The sequence below is a fragment of the Capsicum annuum genome, chromosome 2, assembly GCF_002878395.1.
Source record: "Capsicum annuum cultivar UCD-10X-F1 chromosome 2, UCD10Xv1.1, whole genome shotgun sequence".
In the NCBI taxonomy this organism is placed as follows: domain Eukaryota; kingdom Viridiplantae; phylum Streptophyta; class Magnoliopsida; order Solanales; family Solanaceae; genus Capsicum; species Capsicum annuum.
The window spans coordinates 143,619,723-143,642,671 of record NC_061112.1 but is presented as its reverse complement, the minus strand read 5'-3'; the positions used below and the strand labels follow the sequence as shown (position 1 = coordinate 143,642,671).

At 34.4% G+C, this 22,949-nt stretch overlaps 1 protein-coding gene and 1 long non-coding RNA gene across 4 annotated transcripts; one reads left to right on the top strand and one right to left on the bottom strand.

Annotated features, from left to right (window-relative positions):
* The first annotated feature begins 7,610 nt into the window (after window positions 1-7,610).
* LOC107860157 lies at window positions 7,611-8,540 on the top strand. The gene is made up of 2 exons (XR_001671493.2): window positions 7,611-8,033; window positions 8,155-8,540. It is a non-coding gene; the product is annotated as an uncharacterized LOC107860157 (long non-coding RNA).
* LOC107860155 (lysosomal Pro-X carboxypeptidase) lies at window positions 8,392-21,486 on the bottom strand. Of its 3 annotated transcripts, XR_001671491.2 has the most exons (12): window positions 21,314-21,486; window positions 14,598-15,079; window positions 13,419-13,605; window positions 13,149-13,282; window positions 11,940-12,052; window positions 11,697-11,820; window positions 11,325-11,474; window positions 11,027-11,182; window positions 10,464-10,543; window positions 10,334-10,383; window positions 9,818-9,896; window positions 9,377-9,725 (listed from the first exon to the last, which is right to left on the bottom strand). XR_001671491.2 is itself a non-coding variant. In XM_016705414.2 (11 exons), the coding sequence occupies exons 2-11, from the start codon at window positions 14,982-14,984 to the stop codon at window positions 8,649-8,651; spliced, it is 1,521 nt and encodes a 506-aa protein (XP_016560900.1). In that variant the 5' UTR covers window positions 14,985-15,079; window positions 21,314-21,485; the 3' UTR covers window positions 8,392-8,648. The 3 variants fall into 3 exon arrangements, 2 of the variants coding, with proteins under 2 accessions (XP_016560900.1, XP_016560901.1); XM_016705414.2 differs by lacking the exons at window positions 9,377-9,725; window positions 9,818-9,896 and adding an exon at window positions 8,392-8,788 and having other exon boundaries at window positions 21,314-21,485; XM_016705415.2 differs by having other exon boundaries at window positions 9,377-9,896.
* Between the last annotated feature and the right edge of the window lie 1,463 nt (window positions 21,487-22,949).

Genomic DNA, 22,949 nt, shown 5'->3' with positions numbered 1-22,949 from the left:
GTATTACCTTAATTAGCAGCTAATTTTGAAATTTAAAACTGTGATTACTTTAGAAATTTTTTGGGTTTGTGAATGGAGCCTTAGCTGGCAACGTCTCTCTTCCAGATTAGTGAAAGGGTAAATTTGTGGGGTCTGAGGAAAGGATAAATTTTAGCTTTTTTTTTAAATAAAAAAATTATCTATAAATATCTTTTGGTAAATAAAAAATTCTTTGGATTTTGTTTAATATTATAAACTTAAGTCATTATCAAGATACATAATATTCCAAAGGGACTATTAAATTTACATATCAAAAAGTCAACCAAGTTAAGTTTAACTGAGGTGATCTAACGGAACTGTGAATATTGCATCGATCTACTCTTTCTTTTGTTCTTCTTTTATTTTTTCAGAAACCTAACTGAAATTCAAATTTACTTTAAACTGTAAAGTTAAAAATTTACACAGTATTATCATTAATAATAACTGTATTAGCAAATTAGTAGACATTGTGACAAGTGACTGAGTGAGTGATTTATTATCTTATGTCTCGTATTGATATTGGAGTCCGACTAATTTAGTTTCACGCTAGAGACCATTTGGAGTTAGAACTTCTTGTTGGGTTCAGAGTATATGAATGAAGTGTGAATGAAAAAAAAATGAAGAAAAATGGTGGAAGGAAGTAGATACCAATTAAGAAGGTATACTTCCAAATTGAAAAGTCCACTAATCCTCCCACATTGGTGGGAGAAGGAAACTTTGTAGTGTTTATATTAATGAACACTTACTTCACATGACAAGTAAGGCAAGAAAATAGAGATGCCTCGCGCCGTCGTCGTCGTCGCTCGCTCGGCTCCAGATTTGGCAAATGATCGATGAGATCTATCTTTTTGTGTCCTCAGCAAAAGGACACACTTATTCATGAAACAAGATGACTTGTTCAAGAAAAGATGCAACCTTTGAATTGAACACTTTAAATACTCTAAGTGTGATTATTCAAACCGTGAGTGTGTTTGAAGAATCCGCCTATTTGAGGTACCGCTATAGTCGGATTGAAGGCCATTTTATCCTGGGAGGAAGATTTCATAACCTTGGGTACAGTGAGGGGAATTATTCCTTAAGCAAAGTTCATGAATTCGGACGACTTCGCCTTAACAATTTTTGTTTCATCTATATTTCTAAAATATAAAATACACCTCTTGTAAAGATCATTTTGATCTTGTGTTGAGGGTATTTGTTCAACTTCATTGTGTTCTTGTTCATACTTGAACTCGAGTTGAAGTTGTTATTCTATTATACAAATTCTACGTACCCGTTTGTGGAAAATAACAATCTAAAGGAATATAAGTTTACAGAATATGTATTGCTTGTTTATGGAGATTAAAGCTTAGGTTTTCTACTCCGCTTGAATTTAACTAGTGATTAGAAGACATAAAATCTTCATCACAAGTTAAGGTTCACTCGGTTGACGATTCGAAGTAATAAAAACTTCATCGTTAACTAGAAACAAGAAGAAGAGTTTCAAGTTACTTAACTTTATAAATAGTATTCTGAAAAATATTAAGTTTTCTATCTTGTGGTGACAGGAAAAATGACAACTGAAAGTCAAATGATGGATGCGACAACGTCTATGAGGGCAAATAATATTGCCACATCAAGTCGCACAAATACTCCGCCAACGATGGCACCGGCGGAGAAGCCCAAAAAATTTTCTGGCATATACTTTAAGCGGTGGCAACAAAAGATGTTCTTTTACCTCACCACTTTATGTCTACAACGGTTCACTAGCGAAGACGCTCCCGAGGTGCCCGAGGGAACCTCGGACAAGGACCACTTCGTTATTGTAGAAGCTTGGAAACATTCGGATTTCCTTTGCAGGAACTATATTCCGAGTGGTCTCCAAGACGACCTCTATAATGTCTATAGTGGAACCAAGACATCAAAAGAACTGTGGGGGGCACTTGAACGGAAATATAAAACGGAAGATGCGGAAATTATGAAATTCCTTGTTGCACGGTTTCTGGACTTCAAAATGATTGACATCAAATCTGTTGTCTCTCAAGTACAGGAATTGCAAGTCATTATACATGATCTCCTAGCAGAAGGTATATTTTTGAAAAATATCTTAGTTGAACAAATTAAAAATGTTCTTAATACTCACATAAACTGTTTTGTAGGTTTAATTGTGAATGATGTTTTCCAAGTAGCAGCGATAGTTGAGAAGCTACCACCTTTGTAGAAAGACTTCAAAAACTACTTAAAGCATAAACGCAAGGAGATGACCGTTGAAGATCTTATCGTCCGACTTCATATTGAAGAGGAAAATAAAGCTGCCGAAAGAAGGTCAAAGGGAAATTCTACAATGAATGAAGCCCATATTGTAGAAGATGGCCAAAACAAATCGAAGAAAAGAAAGAAAGTTGAACATGGAAGCAATCAACCCAAGAAAAAGTTCAAGAGAAAATGCTTCAATTGTGGCAAAATTGGCCACAAGTCCACTGATTGTCGAGCCCCGAAGAAAGGCAAGAAAAAGGACCAAGCGAACATGATTGAGTCCAACAAAGAATATGATGATTTATGTGCTATGTTCACGGAATGCAACTTGGTGGGAAATCCACGCGAATAGTGGATGGATTCTGGTGCCACACGCCATGTTTGCGCAAACAAAGAGTTGTTCTCGTCATTTGCTCCGGCTCAAGCAGAAGAAATGCTTTACATGGGCAACTCCGCTACTGCAAAGGTGGAGGGAATAGGAAAAATTTGCCTAAAGATGACTTCCGGCAAAGTCTTGACACTGAACAATGTGCTATATGTTTCGGAGATACGGAGGAACTTAATTTCTATTTCACTCCTAGATAAGAACGGATTCAGATGTGTAACCGTTTCTGGGAAAATTGTAGTTAGCAAAAGAGAAATGTATGTAGGAAAAGGGTATCTCGCGGAGGGCCTTTATAAGATGAATGTAATGATTGTTGAAATAAATAAAAGTTCAAATTCGTCTTATTTGCTTAAGTCTTATGATTTATGGCATGAACGTTTAGGCCATGTTAATTACAAAACGCTACAAAAATTGATTAACTTAGAAGTTTTGCCAAACTTTGAGTGAAATAAATCAAAGTGTCAAACGTATGTGAAATCAAAGTATGCAAAGCATCCTTATAAGTCCGTTGAAAGGAATTCCAATCCCTTAGACTTAATACACACGGACATTTGTGATATGAAGTCAACACCATCTCGTGGTGGAAAAAAGTATTTCATAACTTTTATTGACGATTACACTAGATATTGTTATGTCTACTTGCTAAATAGTAAGGATGAAACAATAGATGCGTTTAGGCAATATAAAACTGAAGTTGAAAATCAGTTAGACAAAAAGATCAAAATGATAAGAAGTGATAGGGGCGGAGAATATGAATCTCCCTTTGCGCAAATATATGTAGAGAATGGAATAATCCATCAAACTACGGCCCCGTATTCACCTCAATCTAATGGAATTGTGGAAAGAAAAAAATCAAACTTTGAAGGAAATGATGAATGCCTTACTTATAAGTTTCGGTTTACCGCAAAACTTATTGGGGGAGGCTATCCTTACGGCCAATCGTATACTCAACAGAGTTTCCTTTAGTAAGACACAATCAATTCCTTATGAAAAATAGAAAGGAAGGAAACCTAACTTGAAATATTTCAAAGTGTGGGGGTGTCTAGCGAAGGTTCAAGTTCCTATACCTAAAAGGGTTAAAATAGGACCTAAAATGGTGGACTGCATGTTCATAGGATATGCTAAAAGTAGTAAAGCATGTCGATTTTTGGTTCATAAATCTGAACATCCGGATATTAGTGAAAATACGATAATTGAATCAGATAATGCTGAATTCTTTGAAAATATTTACCTGTATAAAATTAGACACGAACAGTCTAGTGGAGGTTCCAAACGACCTCGAGATGAACCAAGTGAGAATGTACATAATGAAGAAAATCCAAGACGTAGTACACGTCAAAGAACGTCAACTTCGTTTGGATCGGATTTTGTAATATTTCTCTTAGAAAATGAGCCTCAAACATTTAAAGAAGCAATGTCTTCGTCAGACTCATTCTTTTGGAAAGAGGCAATCAATAGTGAGATAGATTTAATCTTAAGCAGATTTAATCTTAAGCAACCATACATGGGAATCGATTGACCTTCCTCCCGGAAATAAACCTTTAGGTTCTAAATGGATCTTCAAAGGGAAAATGAAGGCGGATGGTACTATTGACAAATACAAGGCAAGACTTGTAGTAAAAGGCTTCAAACAAAACAAAGGCCTTGATTACTTTGATACATACTCGCCAGTAACAAGGATAACCTCAATTCGAATGTTAATTGCCTTGGCGGCGGTATATGATCTTCAAATTCATCAAATGGATGTAAAAACCGCATTCCTAAATGGAGATTTGGAGGAAGAAATTTACATGGAACAACCTGAGGGTTTTGTGGTTCCAGGAAAGGAAAACAAGGTGTATAAACTCGCCAAGTCATTATATGAACTAAAGCAAGCACCAAAACAATGGCATGCGAAGTTTGACCAAACCATATTGGCAAATGACTTCAAAATAAATGAATATGATAAATGTATTATATTAAACACACTCCAAATCACTTAGTTATTGTATGTTTATATGTGGATGATATGTTGATCATCAGTAGAGACATCTCTGACATAAATGCAACAAAGCGAATGCTCGAGAGCAAGTTTGATATGAAGGACCTTGGAGTTGCAGATGTGATCTTAGGTATAAGAATCCATCGAACTCCACAAGGGTTGGCATTATCACAGTCTCATTATATTGAAAAGGTACTTGACAAGTTCAAGTATATGGAATTCGGTATTGTCAAGACTCCATTGGCTGCGAGCTTTGCACTTCGAAAGAATGAAGGTGAAAGTGACTCGCAATTGGAGTACGTAAGAGTATTAGGATGTTTAATGTATATAATGAATTGTACACTACCGGACATAGCATGCGCTATTAGTAAATTGAGTCGGTACACGAGTAATCCCAACAAAACTCACTGGATGGCAATGAAAAGAGATTTGGGGTATCTTAAATACACTCAAAATTATGCTTTGCATTATAATAAATATCCTGCGGTACTTGAAGGATATAGTGATGCAAATTGGATCACCGGATTGAATGAAGTAAAATCCACAAGTGGATATGTATTTACTATCGGTTGAGGAGCAGTTTCTTGGAAATCATCCAAACAGACTTGTATCACTCGCTTTACAATGGAATCTGAATTTATCGCATTAGATAAAGCCGGTGAAGAAGCAGAATGGCTCCAGAATTTCTTAGAAGATATTTCTTGTTGGCCCAAGCCAATGGCACCAGTATGTATACACTGTGATAGCCAAGCGGCAATAGGTAGGGCAGGGAGCATGATGTATAACGGTAAATCTCGTCATATAAGACGAAGACATAATACTGTTAAAGAACTTTTCTCTAGTGAAATTATCACTGTAGACTATGTAAAGTCAAAGGATAATGTGTCGGATCCACTTACAAAAGGCCTATCTAGAGAAGGAGTGGAAAGAACATCCAAGGGAATGGGTTTAAGGCTTAGGACAAGTTAGCATGGTGGTAACTCTACCTAGCAGACTGGAGATCCCAAGAGCTAGGTTCAAGGAGATCAAACAAAGTTGTGTCTGACAGGTTCAACATTGTCAATTACCCAACCTATTCTCATGATGTAGACAATGGTTAGTAAATAAGGATAAGACTTAAGGCGAAAAGTCTTTTAATGATTATCTAAATTTGGCAGATTTGACCAAATAGTTTAATCTATAGGATTGAACGTTTAGAAATCACCTATGTGTGGGCGAAGTGGAAGCCACTTCAAACAGAATGTTAGTAAAGGCCTATTCTCTAAGCTCTCATAAAAACCGGGACGTGTTCATGGTTGAAAAGAACAAAACCGTAAGAACCATAAACGGTAAAAGGTTGGTTGTGTGACATGTGTTGTCTAGGTGTACATTAAAGCTCGACGGTTCAAAGATATCAAATCTACTGATTGACCGAGTGCATCCGATGCATGTTCACTACGGAAAGTTCAAAGGAAACCCACTTATCCAAATGCAATCAGTCTTACTTGATGATCACATACTTGTCCGTAAAACTTTTATGAAAAATAGCCATTCCCCATTCATGTGGGGGATTTTTGGGTTCATAGTATATGAATGAAGTGTGAATGAAAAAAAATGGAGAAAAATGGTGGAAGGAAGGAGATACCAATTTAGAAGGTATACTCCCAAAGTGGAAAGTCCACTAATTCTCCCACATTGGTGGGAGAAGGAAACTTTGTAGTGTTTATATTAATGAACACTTACTCCACATGATAAGTGAGGCAAGAAAATAGAGATGCCTCGCGCCGTCGTCGCTCGTTCGGCTCGAATTCAGATTCGGATTTGGCAAATGATCGATCGATGAGATCTATCTTTTTGGACAAATTTTATTTGACGAAAATCTGATCTGAATATATGTAAAACGCAGGAAATATTTTCTGCTGGACTCCATTTATATTCCGAAACAGGGTTTCGAAACTGTGTAGTGAACAGTGTTTCAAAACTGTGCAGTGAACAATGTTTCGAAACTATGCAGGCATTGTTTAAACTAATGTTACTTCAGAACTGCTGTATTGTTTATGAACTGATGTACTGGTTGAACAAGCTGATGCAACCATTTAGCAAAAGGACATACTTATTCATGAAACAAGATGACTGTTCAGGAAAAGATGCAATCTTTCATGAACAGACATAAACTTACAGAAAAGGTGCAACCTTTGGATTGAACCATTGCCTCTCTTCAGAAGAGGCATGTTGTGGCTATAAATAACCTGCTTTCTTCCATAGGTTAAGATAAGAAAAAAATTTCAGAATTACAAACTTCTTCTTCTTCTTAAAAATACACTTTAAATACTCTAAGTGTGATCATTCAAACCGTGAGTGTGTTCGAAGAATCCGCCTATTTGAGGTACCGCTATAGTCGGATTGAAGGTCATTTTATCCTAGGAGGAAGATTCCATAACCTCGGGTACAGTGAGGGGAATTATTCCTTAAGGAAAGTCCGTGAATTCGGACGACTTGGCTTTAACGATTTCTGTTTCATCTATATTTCTGAAATATAAAATACACCTCTTGTAAAGATCATTTTGATCTTGTGTTGAGGGTATTTGTTCAACTTCATTGTGTTCTTGTTCATACTTGAACTCGGGTTGAAGTTGTTATTCTATTATACAGATTCTACGTACCTGTTTGTGAAAAATAACACTTCTTACCAAAGATTTTTTCACCCTCAAGCTCGACACCAATACCTCTAATTAAGCAACGAACATCCTCATTCATTATATCACATCCTTGAGTATAGTAAGTCGCTTAACAAAAATCAGCGAACATGAGCTAATATGTACAAATCTGATTCTCTATCTTGAGTTAAAGCACGTCCAAGTTTTGTGGGTGCTATGAGACTCGAAACACCAAAATCATAGTTTGACCTGTTGACTAATCAACAACAACAGCATATCCTTATCCAGTGTATTCCCACAAAGTGAGAATGGAAAGGATGAAGTGAACACCATGATTTGCATGATTTGGTATGGCTAATAACATTTAATATAACATGCATGATTTGCTGCCAAACATGTGCTTCTTGCAAAAATTTTGATGTAGATCGTTTATTGAAAAGGACATTAATTAGCATTGTTGCCTTACGGCAGCTAATAATTTCATGACTGACAAATGACACTCAAACAACTTTTACTAATATAGTTTTTAGTTGGTTTTGATTGATGACCTGTTCAGTACTTCCTCCGTCCTAAAAGAATAACAAGACTCAAAAGTTAGTAAATACTACATAAAAAGCACAGCGGATTTTAATTTAAGAAATGTCCAGTAGAAGTAAACAATTGCTCTAAGTCCAAATATGGGGCATTTTTAGGGATAATAGGGGGAACTGGGTTAAAGGGTTTATGGCGAAAATTAGTGTCAAAACTCCCCTGGAAGCCGAAACTAGGGCCCTTTACATAGGTCTGCAATCAGCGGTGCAATTAAGATGTTCTAATATATGTATTGCTGCAAATTCCGAAATGCTAGCTAATGATTGCAATACTTGTACAGAACCAAACACTAATTGAATAGTGCTTTGCAGGGATCTTCTTCGGAAGCTGGGGGATCCACAGATCGGGCATGAAGGGAGAATGACCAACAAAGCTGCAGATAGGCTAGCAAAGGAGGGCAGAAGGATGAAGTCGCACCCCTTTTTCGAAGAATGGACAGTTCCCCGTTGTTTATCTGTAGAACTATTTAAGTAGACAACGAGGAAAACTTGTAGTAGTAGTTTTTGTAATGCCGAACTATCTCCTGTTATGTACTTCAGAAATATCTGTTCAAGTTAACGGTTTGTTGACACTTCAATATAATACCTTAGATAGTTGAGTACAAGAAATACAAGTGATCAAGTGTTGGTGGAAACGAAAGGCATTACAGTTCCATATGCTGCACTGCAACCGGTGACTTATCCCTTAAAAGTAAAAACCAATATGTACAATGACCAAAACACCAAAGGCATTTGAAGAACGAGGATTTCTTATGTTAGGAAAGGCAAGTAAATTTGGCAGTTCCCTGATGAAGAAAAGGTCGAATCTACATGCTGAAAGTTGCCTTCTTTTCACCGTAGTACTCATCCAACCAGTCCCTGATCATCTTAATCTCACTTGACCTTTGATCCAGAAGCCAATCAGGATCTTCAGCAGTTGCAGCACGTAGATCTAAGTGATGGGCACCTAAAACATAAACCAAAAAGTTAAAAGTTGTTCAAGTTTTAGTCTACTGCTCATGTTGTGGTTTTCAGACATTTTCTTAACATGCATATAAACAAATACATTGATGTCGAAGCCATTTTATCCATTGCACATCTATAAAGAAAAATGAAACGCAATCCCGCTCTCAAGTTTTGCTGATAAAACCTATTAGATTCCTACATGTTAGCCCATTTAGACATTATTTGGTTGAAGTTGAAGAAAATGAGTATCTGGACTTGAAGTTGAAAAGTTTGTTGTGTTTGAACATGAATTTGATTTGAAAAAAAAAAAAACACAAATTGGAAGTTATGTGAGTGAAATCCATTATTTCACTTGAAATGCTCCCTAAACCAATTAAGTTGAAAAGGTATTTGTGTTTGAACATGAATTTGATTTGAAAAAAAAAAACAGAAAATGGAAGTTCTGTGAGTTAAATCCATTATTTCACTTGAAATGCTACTTCAACCAATTTTATAGCTTCAAATTCTCTATTTTTAGTTTTGGTGACGAAGCTGCAAACCAAAATTTCATCTGAGCAAATGATGAAGTTGAAAAGGCATGGTTACCAGATATTTTCTCAAACACCAGCATACACTAGAAAAAAAGACTTAGGGACAGAAAGTTGATAATGAGCTTTTTTTATCAACAGAAAGTTGATCATGATCTTCTGTTCAATCAATGACTCATCAACTAACAAATGTTTTCTGTGGTATCATCTTAAGTCCATGTAAACAAATATAAGGTAAAACAGAGAGTAGAAATACAAATGACAGATATAATTGGTGGATAAATAAAATCAAAAGCCAAGAGGGACTTCGGAATGGAGTTCCATCTCTCAAGACAAATAATATCCTCCAGAAATTGGAGTGCCCTCTAATAGCGGCTTTCTTTACTTGCTCACATAAACTTTAATGAACCCCTGACATTATCAAAACTTTCATCACAAAGATAGTTGAGATTATGTGTTCCCATCGGTAACGTAGCATTTCCTAGTGGAGAAGTTAAGAGTACCAGTAGCTAAATGTGCAACTTCATCAAGTTGAGTTTCAATAAGAAGACCCAAGAGCCTAAATTGCTGCCTGCTCACTAGCTATAAAGGCGAAAAGAGGAAAGCAGGAAGCCATCACTAAGTTGTGGTCAAAATATAAAATTGAAGAATGCATAAAAAGAATAATGCAAGAATTCCAAATGATTTTCATTTCTACTGAAAAACATGCTGGCTATGGTGCTTAAGACAGTAGTAATGTGCTAACCCCAGCCTGGGGCATTAACAGGAATTACTAATAAAGGAAACCAAAAAGAAGGGTGAGATAGTTATAATTGGCATCGACCATGATTGTTTGAATAAAACAAGCAGAGGATGAGGTCACAGACACTTCACAAATCAACTCAGCAGACAGAAATAACTACAGCAGCATATCCAGTAAAATTGGTTATTACTTAAGAGAAAAGACAGGTTATTATACTGTTACTTTATCCAAGAGTGAGGATACTGAGGAATTATATAAAAAATAGTTAGAGAATTACCTTTCTCAGTTATTAGAGCAACAATAGTATCTGACACATCCTTCAAGACACTACAAAAATGTTTGATATAAAATTTTAGTAAAAACTTTTAGATTCAGTTGCATAGTCTACACAAGAAACTAAAGAATACCTGCCACCACTCCATGGATCTAACAGGCCGTTTGAGAATATGATGTTACTCCCGAAAGCTTTTAGCGCACTCTTGAATGCCTTCAGCACAAGAAAGAAAGAGCAAATAACTCAAACTAGGGAGCTGAAAGAAAGTAAAGGACAAAAAAAACAAGCAGCTTGGAACCAATGAACCATTACTAAACTCTAGATCCTGGACATTGTCCAACCGCCAGAAAACCATTGAAATCCATATTCTATGCATACTCCAAACAAACAAATTTACTATACTGAGTAATATAAACATAAAAGAGTTATTTAATCCTTTTAGAAGATTTAAAATACTCTCATTTTCTCATAAAAAAAAAATCAAAATAGCTATCTCCTGTGATATCCAATCCACACCTACAAGAACTTAAACCCATCATAAGCTCTTTGACAGAGTGCAGTAACTAATTGATCACATCATTTAGACCTCAAAAGCTCTTATTTTTTAACTCTACACACGCCACACAGGGTAAACAATTTCCATCGAACTCTAAAGGATATACAGAGCATTGACAAAGTTTTTGCACATTGTCATACATGTCCACCAAATTCAGTTGTTATCCATGTCGGCCTCGGTTTGACATGATAATCTTTCAAGCACTGCTCCTCATTTGACTTTGGGTCATAATAGAACTCTGGAAACATACTAGTTGTCCTGTTACTTGCCATAGGCATAATCATCTCAGTGCATGCCTGTAGACATTGTATGAAGGAATATACACAAGTAAGCAACCTAGTCAGGCGGAATTTTGGTAGGAATACATCCTATTATGACTTAAGAACTCAAATTATGACCAACTAAAAGCAAGAGCATGTATATTTATCACCACCATACCTGCCAATTCCAACCACTCATACCATGAGGATCGTCGTCCAGATTGAAACAGTTAACTTTTCCGGTGTAGTTATAATAGACACTAACTCCTTCAAATATACGCTGCAGCACACTAGCACCATCAGGCAAACTATCAATCTTCCTACATACCTGAAAGCAAAAGGGTTGGAAGGATGTTATTCACAGGAAAGAAATTGCTCCACACAATTGACTACTTGTTGATCCCCATGCAGGGAAAATGCGTGTGTTATCTGCTACATAGTATCAATTGAGAAGTAAATGCTTTTCCTCATAAAAATGGCTCCTGCATGATTTATTGTAATCTTGAAAATGCAGGCAGTTTCGCAAAGAGTATAAAGGCCCAGCGCTAACCTCTTTTATGGGGTTTCCGGGTAAAGGCATCAAGAAGTCTGTAGGATAGGGGTAGTTGGCCATTGCCAAGTAACTATAGGCAGATTCTAACCAGTTAGTCAGGCTGTCAGCACTCTCCAGTTCCCTGCCATTCACAACGTAGGATCAAATTGCCTCAACATGAACCTTGAATCTTGAAATTCTATAGGTCAATGATACCGTTAGCTAACAAGACGGCAAATGATGGTGTCATAGGAATCTTACCTACAGATGTGGAAAGTCTTTGTTAGTTGCGCAAGTCCACCATTTATCTGTCCCACCTTGTTAATCACATCCCAAGACTCTTTGATTGAACGAAAGCAACTCATACTCTCACGCTGCAGCAGGTGATACAGCGAAGATGTCATAAATGCTAAACTAGAGCTTCCAGAATGAAATTACAAGAACTAGATTAGTGAAGGATCCCTGTTCTAATTCGGAAAGGCAAAAATCTGGATCCAGTTAGTCAAATGTGATCGAATTTTTGGTCAAGCCCATACTAGATTCAATTTCGGGTTGAGATTGATATTAATGTTAATTAACTATCAGTCCTGAAGCGGATGGTGTAAACTTTGCAGTGGTTTGTAAATATATATTTTATAGTTTATAAATTACAATGCACTATATAGTTTTATACATTGAACATTTTCACAGGCTAATGTGCTCTAAATATGAATTATAGGTAAACTTTTCTAACTAGGATCAATTTAAGTCCTACTTATCTCCAAATTTTAGGCATATAAGATTTGACGGCATAATAGTCTTCAATTGCACAAAAGCTGTGCAGAGAACCAGAAAGAGTTGTGCCTGCCATCCAATTTTGGACACATGGCAAGATTACTTCGCCACTCTATAAGTCCTTCATCAAATTCAAATCAGAGAAATGAAGTAAGACCAAACATAAGAAGACTCCTCACCCCCACCCCCACCCCCAACCACCACCACAAAAAAAAAAACAAGTTTATTCTGGTAAGAGATAGTAGGAAGGAGTTCATCCTTGCTAGCAGGTAGGAGGATTTTGTTTTGTTATCCATGCTAGTGGCCATAGTACTAGTCTTGTTACAGAGTGTATTATCGTTTGTCGTATTACTTAGTGATAGTCTTGTTTATGTTATTATTTGGTGCGTTAATACCTGGTGTTTCTTATTCCCTTTACTTTTTCTAGACTGTTTTTTATTTTGAGCCGGGTTCTATTAGAAACAGCCTCTCTATCTCACCTCTGAGGTAGTGTTATGGACTCCGTACAATTATCCTCCCCAGACCCCACTTTGTGGGAATATACTGGGTATGTTGTCGTCATTGTTGTTGTTGTTCATAAGAGATTTTATTTGGTTAAAATTTATCAAATAAGATCTGATCCTACTCTGTAAGTTTCCCAAACAGACAGTAGTTGATTATAGATGTCACTAGAGATAGAAACTCAGTCTTACAGACCCTAAAATCATTGGAGACAATGTTATAAAAGGTTTCAGGAGGCACAAGATCTTCAAACTGAAGAACTGGCGCAGAAGAAGCAAGTGCACCAATGGAAATATGGGGATATTTGAGCCTCATCCACGCTGCAAGCACTGTTTCAAACACAAGAAAATAGAGAACGTCTGAGTGAAGCACAACTCATGAGATTGATTGAAAAAAGTGCCCCAAAACACAGTACCAGAGTTAAAATTACTGATGTACTAAACTACTGAATGCTATATTACTTACTTCCACCATATGATCCACCAAATAACACAACAGGGCATGCCTGTGCAGATAAATTTCTTTTAAGTTCAATGATTAACACGGCATAATCAGCTAGTGCTTGTTCAGCTGTAAGATACGACAAAGTCGTTGCGTTCTTATATGCTTCTTCCTTACTTCCATATGGCATCGACTCTCCATAATATCGATGCTGCAAAAATCAAAATGTAATAATTTATCAATCATATAACAATGTAAATAAGTTTTCTGATTATAACTAGTCTACAATATTGAGGGGAAATTTACTACATTTTCTCCATCAAGAGTCTAATGCTCTTATTTGCTTTCTGATTCACTAAACTACATCTCCTTTTGTGAAGTATTACCAACCTTCAAGCTGTTGGTTGGCATTCCTCTATCAGCATCTTAACTTTACCTTTATAAAAAAAATCATCTACCAGCATCTTCTCTTGCGGAGGCCTAAGAATCTCCCAACTTGTGGCTCTGCTAGCCCAAGAGTGACTATTAACTTGGTACTCCCTCTATCCCAAATTATGTGGCACCTTTCAGATTTCGAAATTCAAATAAGCCTATCTTTAACCATAATTTTTCATATATCAGTTAAATATTTTGAATTGTCAATCATTGTGACTTATAGTTTAAAAAAAGTTCAAAAATTTCATACCCAAATTCAACCGTCAAACTTAAACAGTTTGACTCTTGATATATGGACTGCGACACATAAATTGGGACATAGGGAGTACTGTGATACTATTCATTTTGGGCAAAGCCTACACTTTTTCCCAAAAATCTTGCCAATTAAGAATATGTGTAGCTCTATGTCGTATCAATTTCTGATATAGGACGACACTCAACATAAGCTTGTCCCTAGCTAATGTTCCAAATTTTACGAGAACAGGGCTTGTTTTGGAGCCTTTCAATCAACTATCTCATTGCTAACCTTCTAACCAACATGGGTTGTAGTGTAGTAGTGGAACTATAAAACGCCCTTAACCAGAGGTCTCGGATTCGAGACCTGTATATGAAAAAAATCTTGTTGGGAGCGTCACTCCCAGAATGAGCCCTACAATGCGCGATCCACACCGGGTGGAAAACCAAAAAAAAAAAAAAATACTATCGCATTGCTAACAACAAAAGATATAAACTTTATGCGGAAAATAATAAGAAAAACAAGTGATTCACCTCAGGGAAGATAACCATGGCGCCGAAACGAGGGGCAATTTCCCAAAGAAAACCCGTATTAGCAGCGAACCATTCGATATCACCTTCGTTTCCACAGTAGAGGAAAATAGGGCCCAAACGAGAAGGACCCAGCCAGTATTGGGTATTGATTAGATAACGTTGTCGAAACGAAGGCAGATGAGTGAAGCTAAAGTGATCAAGCTTCTGCTGGAAATATTTGGTCTCATAATTGTACTTTGGGCTCACTGAAAGTGTTCTGTTTGAGCTCCAGAAAATGCTGAGATATCGAGCACCATTTTTTGAAGGCAATTGAATAGACGATGCTTGACATAAAATTGAGATAATCAATATGAGGATAAGGCAGAGACATTGCCAAGGAGTTGCCATTTTTGCTGGAGGTTGTCTTCCAAGACACTGCAGACTCCAAAAGCTAAAAGACTTGTTTGTTCGCTAACTTTATATTCCACTGACACCCGTTGCTTCTGTATGTGTTGGTAAGTCATTATTGCACTGTACATATATTAGCAATAACAGTAATTGTCTCCATATTGTTGGTACTTACGACTTGATAAGTAGGACTATCAATAGTGGCTCCATTTCATATTAGTTGTTGGCCTCTATAAAGTTAACACATTCATTAAGAAAATATTAATCTAAATTTATTTTATTGAATTAATTTTATTAATTATACTTTAAGAATATAAATTGAATAAATATACTTTATTTAATCATTTAATATTAAGAATAGTATTGGAAGAACTAATAGAATCATCAAAGGACAATTAAATGGAACAAATATTTTTAGAAAGAGGATCAATTAAAAATAAAATAGAGGGAGTAGTATACAGCATTGATGGCTGAGCAAACGTTTCTATCCTCTTACTTTTCGACGTGATAAACCTTTATTTTTATCGACCTGTAAAATATTTACAGCAAATATAGGAGATTTCCACATTATAATAGTAGTAGTAGAGATATCTAGTCTCACCGATGCATCTATCAACTTATTTTGCTCTTAGTAGATATACTTTAAATGTGAATTGTACACCTCCTATCAGAAAGTAAAGACGAACTATCATCATATAACTTATTTAGTAGCCGTTTGGTCATGAAAATTACTTTTTTTCGGAGTTGGAGTTGGAGTTGTGTTTGGTCATGTCTTTTTGGAATATTTTGTTAGACTTTTGCAAAATCTTTTTTAGATATAATTTTATGCCCTCAACTTTTAAAAATTATCAAAATCACCAACTACTAATTTAACTGCTAACATACAATCAAATGTTGAGAAGATAATTTATATGTCTTCAATTGATAAAATAATTAACAACAAACTAAATTATTGTGATTGTTATTCGTCTAAAATTTGAATAAAAACATCACAAGCACGAGCTAAATAAGTTTATCTAACCATAATCGATTGAATTGAGAAAAAATATAGCATTTTGATAAATATGATTGATAGATATAAATATATTTTATATATTCTTAAATTTGTTGATGAAAATTCTCAATTATTTTCACTTGAATAATTATTTTATTGAATTAGGTCTTTTTAAAAAAAAAAAACTACAAAATTTAGTTTATAAGAGGGATTTGTGTAAAAATTTAAAGATTGGGGTTATATGTAAGGCAAAATGACTCAGTGGACCCTTGTACTATGTCCGTTTTGTAATATGGACACTTCTACTTACATGTTTGTCATCTGGACCCTTAAACCCACTAAAAATCAATATTTTAAGCCCTATTTCGGTGTGTGTAATACAATTGCTGCCACGTCAGCTTCCACATCATTTTCATGTCATTTTAAATGCTTCATTAAATTTCACGTCATAATATCTTCATTAATTAATTTTAAAAATTATTAATCAATAATAAAAATAAAATGATAAATTAAAAAAATTAAAATAAAATTCATTTTTAAAAAAGTAAGCCAAAAATATAAATTTAAAAAAAAAAGAAAAAAACAAGGAACCCTCACCAGATTCCTCTTTCTCTCTCTCTCTCTTCCCTTGTCATTCTCCATCTCCTCTTTCGCCTCTCCATCTCTCCCTCGATTCCCTCTATCCCTCTCAATTCCCCCATTCTTTCTCTACAAATAAAGTCCTCCCAATGATACACCTTTGAGACTGTTGCCATTATTGCTAGGGATGGATCCTAGTTATCGACGAAAAGTTGCTCATGAGAAACCCTAATTTGCAAACTCGATGGACTATGATGCAAGTCAGTTGAGGCTTTTTATGCTAATGCATTGCTGGTAGGATTATGAACAAAATTCCCAACTCAATTCAAATTTTCAACAATTCCGCCGCCGCCGCCGCGGCAAGAACTTAAAGAAAGAGATGTTGACAAAAGCTTCATGTTTTTGCTTCTTTCCTTCGATCTACTCTAAAAAAAAAAAGAATTAATTGAGAAATCAGCCATGGGAAAGGGAGTTGTTGCATTTGTTGTTTTGGTAGATTTTGTGGGGGTTGGGGTAGTTAATTGAGGAGTTCTTGAAGTGGGTTTAAGGGGTTTTTATTGTTTCTTTGGTGTTGGTGAATCCGGTTCTTCAATTTTGATTGCCATTGCAGAGCTGGGAGGCAGCAGCAAGAAGATTATTCCTGAAAAGCACTATTTTTTTCTTTTGTTGCACAATTTCTGGCGGTTCTTGAAGCTTTTTGTTCAACTATTTGTTTGTCTGTGTTTGAGCTTTGGTGGTTGTTAAAGATGATGATGATCTTAGGATTACTCAAGTTGTAACAGCTGGTGATTAGATTCTTGTTGTTTGTTTGGAAAAATTGAGAAGTAAGAATCAAAGAAGAAAGATTCTTGTTATTTGATTCTTGTTGTTTGTTTGAAAAAAATTGAGAAGTGAGAATCGAAGAAGAAAGCAAACCACATCATTTGTTTGTTTGTTTCTAGTTGATTCTTCATCTTCATTTTCTGATTCTTGTTGGTTGTGTTGATTTGTTTGAAAAAAAAAATTGCTCAAAGTTCTACTTGATTTGTGAATTGTTGTACTTTAGGCTTGAGAAGTTGCACTTTACAATTGAAATTGTGATTTTACAATGGCCATGGCAGCCGGTAGGGGTGGGGGACTGGTGGACGGCGGTGGGGTGGGGTGGGGGTGCTGGACGGGGAGGGGTTGGGGGAGGGGTCCTTTTGATTTTACTTTTTGAAAATTTATTATTTTTTAACTTTTAAAAATATATTTAAATTTAAAAAGTTGTAGTTTGATGATTTTTTAATTATTTTAATATAAAATTGGTCAAAAATTGATCCTCACTCACACCACATGAGAGTGACTACACTCTCCTTGTTCGAGTCAGCCATTTAATGCCACATAGGTAAAGTCAACGATCAAGGGGTTTAAAATATAGCTTTTTAGTGGGTTTAGGGGTCCAGATAACAAACATGTAAGTGGAAGTGTCCAACTTACAAAACCGACTTAGTACAGAGGCCCACTGAGTCATTTTGCCTATATGTAATAATAATGAAAGTTGAAATTGGAAGTGAAAAAAAGGGAAAACAACAAAAAGTTATTTTCCCTTTTCAGAATTTAATTCCTGAATTGTTTTCCAAATTTTTATGGCCAAACACCATAATTTTCAACTCTAAAAAATTTTTTTGAAAAAAAGAAAAAAATATTCATGACCAAACGGGCCCTTAGTAGTTCCACAACTTGACATCAATCCACATTAATCTTCAAATTTATATAAAATTATTGAATTAATGTTATTTCCCAAAAAATAATTAATATTAAGGATTAAAAAAAATTATCTTTTATTTATTTTTTTTATATGTCAAAAATGTCAAGTACAAGTAGAAATTTAATTAAAAAATTAATGACAAATAAAAGCAAACTCAGGGAGTACTTTCTATATTTAAGGACAATTTAAGGAGTATTATTATTTTAAAATTATTTTTAGAAAAACACGAAATAGTTGAGAATCATGTAAGTAGAAGTGTCCAACTTACAAAACCGACTTAGTACAGGGGCCCACTGAGTCATTTTGCCTATATGTAATAATAATGAAAGTTGAAATTGGAAGTGGAAAAAAGGGAAGACAACAAAACGTTATTTTCCCTTTTCAGAATTTAATTTCAGAATTGTTTTCCAAATTTTCATGGCCAAACATCATAATTTTCAACTTCAAATTTTTTTTCGGAAAAAAGAAAAAAATATTCATGGCCAAACGGGCCCTTAGTAGTTCCACAACTTGACATCAATCCACATTAATCTTCAAATTTATATAACATTATTGAATTAAAGTTGTTTCCCCAAAAATAATTAATATTAAGGATAAAAAAAAAATTATCTTTTGTTTCTTTTTTTGATATGTCAAAAATATCAAGTACAAGTAGAAATTTAATTAAAAAAGTAATGACAAATAAAAGCAAACTCAGGGAGTACTTTCTATATTCAAGGACAATTTAAGGAGTATTATTATTTTAAAATTATTTTTTAAAAAATATGAAATAGTTGAGAATCAAATTAAATGGAAGCATAAATACGAAAAAGAAAAAAATGAAAGCTTTTTTAATTTTTGGGAAATTCTTTTACTTAATTTAAAATTTAGTGTTTGCGTGAAAATTTTATATACTACTTAAAAGTTGTGTTTAAAATGTGGAAAACAGCTTAAAATCTTGTTTCATTTTCTAAATTTTATCAGAAAGTTCATAAATATTTATTTTCATAAAATAACCTTTGCACGTGATATTTCATATTTAAATCATTATGTTGTTTTAAAAATATATTTGAATTCTACTATATCGTAAAAAAATGATTAACATAACTTAACTTTAAATTTTTTAAAGAAAGTGATTTCTTTTAATGACCAAACTGCCCACAAAGTTTACACTTTCATTCATAAATCTTGATTTCACTCTTTAGCCAGCCGCATGATCGAGCATTTCGCTGTTAATTTTTTTAATTCTTCTTTTAGTCAATTGATGTGATTTAACGTTAAAAAAAATTGTTCACGTCTCTGCGTGCGGCTTTGGGAGAGAAATGAACAGAAAAATGGAAAACGAAAGGGATAAAGGGCCCGTTTGGCCATAGGTTTTTTTCCTTTTTTTTGAATATTTTTCTCACTTTTTGGAGAATTGTGATGTTTGACCATGAAAATTCAAAAAATTATTCCAGAGTTGGATTTCAAAAAGTGAAAACAACTTTTTGTTGTTTTCACGATTTTCCACTTTTATTTTCAACTTTCATTATTATTACATATAATCCAATCTTTAAATTTTTACACAAACACCTCTTATAACTACAACCAACCACCAAAAAAAAAATTATTATTTGTTTTCCATGGTACATAGAGGTGGACCTACGTGTAGCGATGGGAGTGCACGTCCACCCGTTAACGTCGAAAAAACTTGTGTGTATATATATATATATACTTTGATAAATTGGAATATATACTATAGTGCATCCATAATTGACAGATAGTACACCTTTGTGTGGTGGTTGATGCCCACACTTCTACCCACGCGACCAAGGGTTGATTCTCGAGAACCGCACAACATTTTCTCTTTTATTTTCAATTCTTCAGATTTAAAGACTTATTAACAAAACTTGACGAAATGAAAATTCGAACGAGTACCTAATATGAACTCTCCTTCACAATTGAATAAAAGTAAACTTCTTATTTTAATTCTTCAGATTTAAAGTGAACTCTCCTTCATCATTGATGTACCACAACTGATTGCTAAAAATTAAAGTGAACTCTCCTTCACCATTAACCTACCACAACTGATTGCTAAAAATTGATAAAAGTAAACTTCATATTTCAATTCTTCAGATTTAAAGGCTTATTACCAAAGTTGTAATAAAATTGATGAAATGAAAATTCGAACTCACAACCAATCCATGAACACCCCTTCATCACTAACCTAATGGATATAAAAGTAAACTTTATATTATAAGAAAGTAAAATTGTTATCTTAGAATTCATATTCGTTCGATATAATTATTTTTGCATTATTATTTATGTCTTTGGCGACCAATTGAATATGATAATATTTCTTAATCGACACTCAAAGTTTTTCTAACATCTTAAAGATAATATTGATGCACCACAATATTATCAAAAGCAATAAGCGTAAAAAAGCTTCAAGATCTATTGTGTTTAATCACAAAGTACAAATAAAGTATGAAATTTAACAAAAAAGACATAAAGGGAGAAAAAAATATAAATATATGTCTAATCCAAGACTAATAATATAAGTATGAATGAGAAATATATGAACAATTTATTACAAGTCATGGGTCATGTGAACCCACCCGACCCGATTTTAATTGTTTTTGGTTATCTAACATATTAAGAGGAAAAAGAGTACATAAAATTTTAATTTTGAATCCTGGGGGAACGATTTCTTCCACTTCCCATACATGACACAACTCTTCTCCCTCCGTTAAAAACAAGCTAGCAAAAGACAATAACAAAAATATCAACAAAATCCAAATACGAAGCTTTTAGTTTGTGAATCTACTCTTCGTTTTCTTGAAAGAAAAAGATTGACTTGGGGCAATTGTATCAGTAACAAATTCAACACTTCTGCTGCAACAGATTAAGATACATACACTCTGTTTTTATTTCGAATTTACTTTCAATGGCACCAGAGCCAGGTTTAATTGCTCTATTTTGCTTGTTAAATTTGTGTTTAAGAAACTGATGACATTTTTTTAAAAAACTTCTGTTTTCAAGAAAATCAAAAAATTGTATGTAACTCACCGGTTAAATAAGAAAAGAAACTGAATAGATCAAGGGATTGAACCCAGCCTGAATAGATCACGAATCTTCGTAACTTTCTGATATGAAGACGGATATTCAACCGTTGAATCACAGAGAAAAGGATAACATTCATAAGGAAGTCACTTATATTTTTTTTTATAGAGTTGGATAGAAACTTTCAGTGGAAGTGTTACCATTTTTTTTTTATATTAATGAAATAAAGATATTTCTAGTCTTTTTCTTGGAAGCAGCATGACTTTGTCTTACTAGAAAATACTTTGGGCAGATTCTTAGTTTTTAGAATGGGTCATATATATATATATATATATATATATATATATATATATATATACTTATTCCTCTTATTTGTTTTAGAGTAAAGTACTACTTCTAACTTACTGCAAAGTGAAGAATTTTTTTGGCTTAATAATCATTTTATTTTAATTAACCCTTAATTATATTTTTGGATTTAATCTTCTACGATAAATTGTGATATAAGTGTCACATTGAGTGGTTAAATCATTCTTATTGTTTCTTGGTTCCTATTTCAGTAATGGCTGAACGGGGACAAATTCAAATCACTCCAAGTGGGAGTTCTGGATGTCGAGCAAAGAAATGAAGTGGAAGAGGACGTCGCCGAAGGTCATGTTTTCGAGATCGTGAAATCATACGAAATGGGGTCCCCAGAGTGACACAAAATCTGTTACGAAATAAGAGGGCTATACGAAGGGAAAGACAAAAGAAATTGAAAGAGTTCAAGTCTTTCAAGATGTCACCTAACATTAGTGTTGCTAGTTTTATACATCTGTTTGAGATGAAACGTGTAGAACTAGAAAATTATGTAGAAATCTCGGATTGGGAAGCATTATCTATTTTAGCAAATTCTCTCCGTGACCCTTGGGGCGAGAGATTAATTGATGTTTACCACAAGATTTGGCCTAGCGAGCCTTTTTGGGTGTACATAAGTCGTCTAGAATATTTATGGAATGACTTTCATTTCTAGATTGCCTTGTATCATAAAGTTATTATATATATTAAGTTGTTTATCTCCTTTTATATGAATTTCATTTATTTGTTTGAGTTTTAAACGATGTAATTGAAAGTTATCATTCTAATGCACATTAAGAAATTAATTTATAATTTTGGTTAAGTGTTTAGTTAGTATATGATGATTGGATTCTAAAGTATCTTTTTGATTATACACTAAACATGAAACCTTTATGTGAAATGATTTGCTTGAATGTGTAACTTGCATGCATAATTAATAATATACTTGCGTAATTGTCTCTTAATAACAGACATGGCATCTAAAAGCATAATTATCGACTTGAACAAAGGAGAAAAACTTAATGGAGACAACTACGCCATTTGGAGTCGTAAGATGTGGTATGTACTAGAAGAGCAAAATGCTCTCAAAGGTATTAACCATGTATTAAGTCTACTGGAATAGGGCAATACTGCACAACACAGGAAAGACCTTGAAGTTTATAAGGCTTGAAAAAAGGCTGATTCTATTGCACGTGGAATCATAGTAAGTTCTGTGGTTGATGACCTCATACATGAGTGTGAGGAATTTCCTACTGCCAATGACATCTGGACACACTTGCGAGGAACATATGGGGGTACTTCTATTACC